This window comes from Electrophorus electricus, chromosome 18 (genome assembly GCF_041902795.1).
Source record: "Electrophorus electricus isolate QZ-2024a chromosome 18, ASM4190279v1, whole genome shotgun sequence".
Classification (NCBI taxonomy): domain Eukaryota; kingdom Metazoa; phylum Chordata; class Actinopteri; order Gymnotiformes; family Gymnotidae; genus Electrophorus; species Electrophorus electricus.
The window spans coordinates 15,483,342-15,491,753 of NC_137514.1; the positions used below are offsets into that span (position 1 = coordinate 15,483,342).

General features: G+C 42.9%; 2 protein-coding genes and 1 pseudogene across 2 annotated transcripts; all 3 read left to right on the forward strand.

The window, feature by feature from the left end:
* The first annotated feature begins 4,940 nt into the window (after positions 1 to 4,940).
* LOC118242678 (histone H1 pseudogene) lies at positions 4,941 to 5,770 on the forward strand (annotated as a pseudogene).
* Positions 5,771 to 6,883: 1,113 nt separating this feature from the next.
* LOC118242686 (histone H2A) lies at positions 6,884 to 7,468 on the forward strand. The gene has a single exon (XM_035534797.2). The coding sequence runs from the start codon at positions 6,893 to 6,895 to the stop codon at positions 7,277 to 7,279; it is 387 nt and encodes a 128-aa protein (XP_035390690.1). The 5' UTR covers positions 6,884 to 6,892; the 3' UTR covers positions 7,280 to 7,468.
* A 458-nt stretch (positions 7,469 to 7,926) lies between these two features.
* LOC118242685 (histone H3) lies at positions 7,927 to 8,412 on the forward strand. The gene has a single exon (XM_035534796.2). It carries the CDS (start codon positions 7,958 to 7,960, stop codon positions 8,366 to 8,368), a length of 411 nt encoding a protein of 136 aa, XP_035390689.1. The 5' UTR covers positions 7,927 to 7,957; the 3' UTR covers positions 8,369 to 8,412.

The window sequence follows — 8,412 nt, forward strand, 5'->3', positions numbered from 1 at the left end:
GTTTCTTCCTTTGTTTCTTCCCTATTGTTTCTTTCCCTTTACAATTAAGCATTGGACATTCGGCCGTCTTCACAAAGCAACTCCGTTTAACCACAGACATCGTTGGTAGCCTAGCCACTTCAGCAAGCCACATCCTAGCCTTTATTTTCTCTGAAACATGTTCTCCTGATAGCAAATTCAACAGATTTTTATTCTCCCTTTCATCGCAATCCCCAGACTGTATCTGCCCTCTGTACTTATGATCTGCTATACTTTTATAAATAGTTTTATTCGATTGCGTTCTCCAATCGATCTTCCAACTTTTACATTTATCAACAAAATCTGAGCACAAAAGTTTATAGTATGGTACATTCTTCCTTTTCTTTCCTTTCTTCTTTTCCCAGTCTGAGATTTCACCAATTCATTTAGCTTTCCTACCAGTGCTTGTATTGACATGTCTACAAAAACTTATTTTTAATTAAAGCCTCCATTTTCTTTATTCTTATATACACATTCCCTTTTTGTAGCTTCTCTGTTATTACCCCACATTGTTCTAATATATATTTTATTCAGTTCGGTCACTATTTTGTTCCGCTGGAGGAAAAACGATGGACAGAAACAATAGTTTTGATAAAACGAATGTCTTAATTAGTTTGATCTTCGATTTGTAGCTCACACCCCAGTGTATAATTCTCTTTGATTCCTCTGTGATTTCCTGTAGCTTCCTCTGCCAGTTGCTCTCAACTAAATTTCCGTTACCGATATAAATTCCAATGATTTTAATTTCCTCATGCATACTGATACATAGAGCACTCCTTCCTCCTTGTTCCCCAATCCAAACCGCCTCAGTCTTGGAATGATTCAAAGATGCCTCGGATACACGTTTGTACAAGTCAAAATGTTCGCACATCCCATCTAACTCTTTTTGAGTTGTTACATCATCTGCATTAACTGTTCACAGTAACATATATTTTGACCAGGGGTGCCCAAGCTTTTCTTTTGCATGCCACTGTATAACTGCAATTCTATTTTGTTCTTTCAGAAGACAGCTCAAATCTTTTTATTAATAATTTCCTTCTCTACCCTCACAATATATTCTTAGCCAAATCGGACTTCTGCTTGATTATGCGATGGACTGTGTGTGTGTGTGTGTGTGTGTGTGTGTGTGTGTGTGTGTGTGTGTGTGTGTGTGTGTGTGTGTGTGTGTGTGTGTGTGTTTTGATGTAGCTCAGCATTTGCATTTCCTGAAAGAAAAGCTTGCAAAGGGATGAGAGAAATAATGTTACACTCCTGGAGTGCTTTGCAGTAGGTTCTGCAAAGTTTGTCAGCAAATTAGATTTACTTAAAGGTTATTGGCAGGTCCCTCTTACTGATCATGCATCAGAGATCTCTGCTTTTGCTACCCCGGACACCTTTCTGCAATACATTTATGCCTTTTGGATTGCGTTTATGAAAGGTGTATTGAATTGTGAAGCTTATCTCGATGACCTTGTTGTATATTCAGATACATGGGAACAGCATTTGAAGACACTGGAGACCGTAATCTCTAAATTGCGAGATGCTTCATTAGTGTTAAATTTGGAAAAGTGTGAATTTGAGGACAAGCGTGGTTCGCTACCTTGGAAAACAGTGGGACGTGGACAGGTGCGTCCCTTGGATGCTAAGGTAGAAGCCATCAAAGCTTTTCCAGTTCCTCGGACAAAACGGGACCTACGTCGGTTTTTGGGGATGGCTGGCTACTATCGTTGCTTTTGTAAAAACTTTTCAGATGTTGTCTTACCTTTGACTTCACTTTCATGCAAAAACACTTCTCTTGTATGGACTCCAAACATCAGTTAGCTTATAGTACCATTGAGAAAGAAGCCCTTGCACTCCTTTTTGCTCTGCAACACTTTGAAGTGTATCTTGATGGTAGTTCAGATCTAATCACTGATTATACTGACCATAATCCTTTGGTGTTTTTGAACAAGATGTGTAACCAGCGACTCGTACGATGGTCAATGATTGTCCTCTCAATCCTCTCAAGATGGTTCATGAAAAAGGTGTAGCGAATGTGATGCTGACGCATTGTTGAGAATTTAAGGTATGCTGGAGTCGTGTTTCCCCCAGTTCTCACACGTAAGTTGGGTGTTACACTCCTGGAGTGCTACAGTGTGCTCCTGATCCAGTTCTGCATTTGGGGCTGTCTGTGCACCTCGTTGCTAGCCCCGCCCCTCATTGAGTGATTGCTGGGATTGCTGTGGCTTATATAAGGACCCTGCTGCAAGAAGCCATTGGCTTGCCCAAGCTCCTTTTTGTGTTAGTGTTTTGCTATATGAATTGAGAGTTTGAAATCTTTGCTGTGCTTTCCTTGTCTGTATGTTAGTATTCCCTATGTTTTGTTTATGATTGTGATCGCTGTGATAGTTGAACGGTTTTTGTGTATGTTTATGTATAGTTACTGATTGTAGGGAGTGGTGCCTGTTGGTTTGGGGTTATTGTCTGTTTATTGTCAGGGAGTTAGTGTAGGATTGTATTTTATTTTTGTCCTGTAAAGTGTATTTAGTTGTGGTGTTTCTTCTGGTAGTGTGGGTTTTGTTTATTTTGGCAACTCCTGAAGTAATTCAGTGTTTGTAGGTAGATGTGTGTGTCTTTGTTCACCATTTAAATACACATTTCACCTCATCTACCAGTTTAGTCTTGTGACTAATTATTCCACCTACCATCCTGCTACCAGTCTTTTCAAAATGCTGTTGCGACCTCATCGCCTAGACAGGGTCGTAACAATAAATACGACGAATAACAATAGCACTGGAAGAACAAGTACAATAAGAATGTACAATTTTTCAAACCCCTGAATAAATAGTCTAATATTACTGACACATGGTTCTAAGCTATCACTTTTGAACAAGCCTTCAAATCACCATGGCAACCACTGTTGAAAACAGGACTATCATTATGACACGGTGCACAAGCTTTAAGCTGTACCACAAATCTAATAATAAATGGTTAACAGTTCTTGATTCCAAATGCAACTGTCCCTTCAGGTCTCTTGAACACAGAAATAAGTCAACTCATTTTGTGGCTGGTTTTATAGTTTGGCCACAAGATGGGAGCAAAGCTCCAACTAGCAGAGCATCCCAATCAGTATTGGAATGTTTTACTGGGCATCATTTAGTTGCATTTTTTTTTTTTAATGTATTTGATCACTTTATATGACTACACAAAGACACTTGTGTTATATATATTTGTGTGTGTGTGTGTGTGTGTATATATGTATGTATTTATGTATGTATGTTTGGTTCTGATGTAGCCTACAAGCATGTCAAGTCACCTTGGCAACGATTGTTGTAATCTTCATTGCTCACATTATGGCATTATTTCTTGTTGTTACATTTCATTAGTAGCTTTTAATATTATTTTCACTTGTTTTGCCTTGTTTGTAGTAGAAGAAGCCTAGTCATCTGCTGAGAAGGAATAACTTACTTCTTTAGTGCAATATATGATGGGATGCAATCCTTAACTTCTTCAGAACCCTAATGACAAGAAGAGACAAAGTTAGTTTTTGTGATGCCCTGTCAATACCTTCTTTATTGCTTTGTGCACTTTGAATGCCAATAGATAAACTTGCCTTGTGATTTTTCATTTTAGGTCAACACCTTATCGATGACATGATCCAGAAAATGTTCAAAAGAACATGCATAAGGTTTGTTTAGTGGGTCAGATCAACAAAATTATTATAATTAGTTTATTTATTTATTTTTTTAAATATGATGTGATTCTATGAGTCACAGTCCTGTGGCTCAGTAATCGCACTCCCAGAATACACATATCTTGCACAACTCCAACTTCTCTCTCTCTGTCTGTCTCACACATGCATATATATGTGCGCATTCACATGCTAGGTCTTCCAAGACTTCTCCGTCTCTTGCATGGGACATTATAGATGCATCTTGCGAATGACCTGTGGGGCAAAGGGGTCACGTAGCCCTAGACCATTCAGAATGGAATGAATCAACTGCTATGAAACTTGTAGGAATTGCCTGTAAAGAATAGCTGTGATCTGTATGCAGTACAAGGAGTGGGCAAATGCTAAACATCTCTTAAGGTGAGTTTGGGGTTATTCAAATGAGGGTTCTGATGAGGTCAGGGTAATTCACTTTAGGGTTAGAGTGAATTTGTGGTTATTCAAATGAGGGTTCTGATGAGGAAGGTTAATTCACTTTTGGGTTAGATGGAACTTGGGGTTATTCAAATGAGGGTTCTGATGAGGTCAGGGTAATTTACTTTAGTGTTAGAACTTGGGCTCCCAGCAATGACGTGAGTTCTCACGTGGTTGCCTCCCCTAATGGGGAGCACGTGATTCCAGCCCAATTAGAGGCCAGCTACCTGACAAGGAGCGCCAGGTTTTGGTGGCTTTACTTTGACTAAGACACTTGGCTGCGGGAAGTACACTCTCAGCCACTCTCTCCTGCACCTGTGTTTTACTCGCACGTACATAAGGCCTTTTTCAACTAGTACACACACCACTGCCGCACTCTTAGCACCTCCATGCTTTTGCTCAGGCTCTCCCTCAACGCGCACATTGGGACTTGCTAGATGTATGCCTTCATTTCTCACATTTTCACGCCCCACATGCCTAGAAATACACCATGTCTTATTTGGAGCGGCAGTCGCGCAGTACCGTTTTATGGCAGCTGTGCAAAACAAGATCGGGCTGCACGGGCTTTTCTGGCACGCAAGTGAACCACAGAGCCCTTTCTTGCGAAACGCGTTGTTTGACGACTTACAAATTGTTTTAGCATGTATATTTAGGCCCGGATTTGTCATGAGAAAACACAAGTGCGAGCAGCTCACGGAAGCACAGACGCTGAGTGCTGGGCGGGTTGAGTCTACACCGTCCTCATGCGGCTTTTAAGGCCGGCCCCTCGCTGGGAGGGAGGTTCAACTCAACAGAGCAGTGTGTGCGACGTAGAGTACTGTTTGCGCGCGTCTATTTCTCGTAGTTAACACGACGATGGCAGAAGTAGCTCCAGCCCCAGCCGCCGCTGCGCCGGCCAAGGCGCCTAAGAAGAAAGCTGCCGCTAGACCCAAGAAAGCGGGACCCAGCGTCGGTGAGCTTATCGTCAAAGCTGTTTCTGCTTCCAAAGAACGGAACGGGGTCTCTCTCGCCGCTCTGAAGAAAGCTTTGGCTGCGGGTGGTTACGACGTGGAAAAGAACAACTCTCGCGTCAAGCTTGCTATCAAAAGCTTGGTGACAAAGGAAACTCTGGTGCAGACCAAAGGAACCGGTGCCTCTGGCTCTTTTAAGCTCAACAAGAAGCAAGACGAAGCCAAGAAAAAGCCCGCTAAGAAAGCCGCGCCTAAGGCGAAAAAAGCGCCCGCCAAGAAACCTGCCGCGGCTAAAAAGCCCAAGAAGGTAGCGGCAAAGAAGCCCGCCTCCGCCGCTGCAAAGAAGTCGCCCAAGAAGGCGAAGAAGCCTGCTGCCGCCGCGAAAGCCACCAAGAGCCCCAAGAAAGCAAAGAAGCCGGCCACCCCGAAGAAGGCAGCCAAGAGCCCCAAGAAGGCAAAGACCGCCAAGCCCAAGACTGCCAAACCAAAGGCTGCAAAGGCGAAAAAAGCTGCCCCCAAGAAGAAGTAAACGTGCATGTTTTCATGTCTTGGTATCCCCAAAAGGCTCTTTTAAGAGCCACCCACTTTTCTCTTCCAAAGAGCGGTTTTCTTTACACTCTCGAAATGGTTACGAGCGAATTAATACGGCCAAGTGTGTAATCGGAGTTTATTTTAACGTGCGATTTCTTCCATAGACGTACTGAGTGGACACGGAAAAGAAAAGTGAAGCATTAGATGGTGTTTGTATTGAATGGAATTTTTTTTTAATACGGTCAATTTAAAAATGGAAAGGAAAACGAGGACCAATTCCATTTTGCATAGAAATATTGTACAGCCTAAGCAGATTTCTGTGCCGTTTATTTCTCCCTTTCCATTATTAAGAAAATTCAATTCAACGCAAACACTCCACCACAGAAACCTCACAAACAATATCCACCGGAGGACCCAGACTACCTTCACGCTATAGATTACTAATTAACAATACAATTTACATCTGTAAATTAGGTATACATTATCCATTTATATATCCAAAAGAGTCCAGGGAAATTTCTTTTTTCCTCTCATATCAATCGTCTTCAACCTTTGTAACTCACACACAATCTGTTTAAACACTATTTCTGCAGGTATTATACATTGTTCAATAATCATCTTACGTCGTGTTTTCCAAATCTTCGAATTTATCACAAACAATCATCCAACAAAAGTCCTTTACATTCTCAGTCAAATTCTCATTAAACACTCCATACATAATACTTTTGCTGTTACGACCGCATTTAAACCCAATACCTTCCATTTTCTCCCAAATTTCAATAGTCCTTGTGCACGGCAGTAATAAATGTTCTATCGTTTCATCGGCCATGCAATTATACATCGGACATTCCTTAGTTGTAACAAAACAACTCTATTTGACAATACATCGTACAGGCAATCTTCCAAAAGATATAAGCCATGCCGTACCTCGAACATTCTCTCCTGTCTTTATCATACATGTACGTATCATGAAAAGACATAATAATAATAATAATAATAATAATAATAATAATAATAATACAAATAACTTGGAAGTATTTAGACTATTTGCTCCAAACTGAAATCCATATGAAGAAGAATGACAAGAACTGGAAGTGATTCCGTGTGGGAGGGAGAGTTGCAGGGCAAGGAAAGGGAGGCCGGCTTTGGAAGTGGACGAGTGCTTCGCGATTGGTTATTCGTCCTGTCCTCCTTAGCCAATAGGAGAGCTGTTGATTTTGCCATATCTGAAGCGCTCGTAGGTGATAGGCGATTATTTCAGCTTTGCTCCCAAGACGCTGTTGTACCCATAATGAGTGGAAGAGGGAAGACCGGCGGTAAGGCTAGGGCTAAGGCCAAGACTCGCTCCTCTCGCGCTGGCCTGCAGTTTCCTGTGGGCCGTGTGCACAGGCTTTTGCGCAAAGGTAATTATGCCGAGCGCGTTGGTGCCGGTGCTCCGGTCTATTTGGCTGCTGTGCTGGAGTATCTGACTGCTGAAATTCTCGAGTTGGCAGGCAACGCCGCCCGTGACAACAAGAAGACCCGTATCATTCCTCGTCATCTGCAGCTCGCCGTGCGTAACGACGAGGAGTTGAACAAGCTATTAGGAGGAGTGACTATTGCTCAAGGTGGCGTGCTGCCCAACATTCAGGCTGTTCTGCTGCCCAAGAAAACCGAGAAGGCGGTCAAGACCAAGTAAATTCACCTCTGCTCCGTTGTCTGCAGATCCCAAAGGCTCTTTTAAGAGCCACCCACACTGCCTGAGGAAGTGCAACTTTTTAATGTTACTGTCTGTTCTACCTTGCATTTTTCTCGAGGGCACTAAATGACTAACGGGCACCGCTGTCCATTACCACGCCACGTCTGAGCAAACGTACACCTTCCCCATTTTTACCCGCCCAATAGCATCTGATGAAAGCAAGCTAGTACTCGTACATTTATATACGTACTTGTAGAAGTGCTGTGTATGTGTGTGTGTGTGTGTATATATATATTATATATATATATATATATATATATATATATATATATATATATATATAAGATGCTGTTGGTGCTACAAACATGTAAAAAAAAAAAAATAAATAACCGGGACTACGTTCAACAATGTACACTGCAGGCACATAAAGAGCACGGCTAAAAAATGTGTTGCCGTGAGCCCGCCTCAAAAGTAGGCGTACTGGCTTGCTTTTTTGAAATGTGCGCGTAGTGGAACACGGGCCAATTGACTTGATGTGACGTAGCTTTATTTGTCCAATGGACGGCATGCTTACTGAAGACGCCCAATGAGCGCAGGTCGGCGTTATGGCTTAAAAAGGATGTCGTCGTGGTTGTCTTATTCTCTTTCTTCGTCAGTTAAGAGTAGAATTGCGTCGCTATGGCAAGAACAAAGCAGACCGCCCGTAAGTCCACCGGTGGTAAAGCCCCGAGGAAGCAGCTTGCCACCAAGGCCGCTCGTAAGAGCGCCCCAGCCACTGGCGGCGTGAAGAAGCCTCATCGTTACAGGCCTGGTACCGTAGCTCTGAGGGAGATTCGTCGTTATCAGAAGTCGACCGAGTTGCTGATCCGCAAGCTGCCCTTCCAGCGTCTGGTGAGAGAAATTGCTCAGGATTTCAAGACCGATCTCCGTTTCCAGAGCTCTGCCGTCATGGCCTTGCAGGAGGCTAGCGAGGCATATCTGGTCGGCCTGTTCGAGGATACTAACTTGTGCGCTATCCACGCCAAGAGAGTCACCATCATGCCCAAGGACATCCAGTTGGCCCGCCGCATTCGCGGAGAGCGTGCTTAAACTGCTCGCTCGGCGTAATATCCCAAAATACCCAAAGGCTCTTT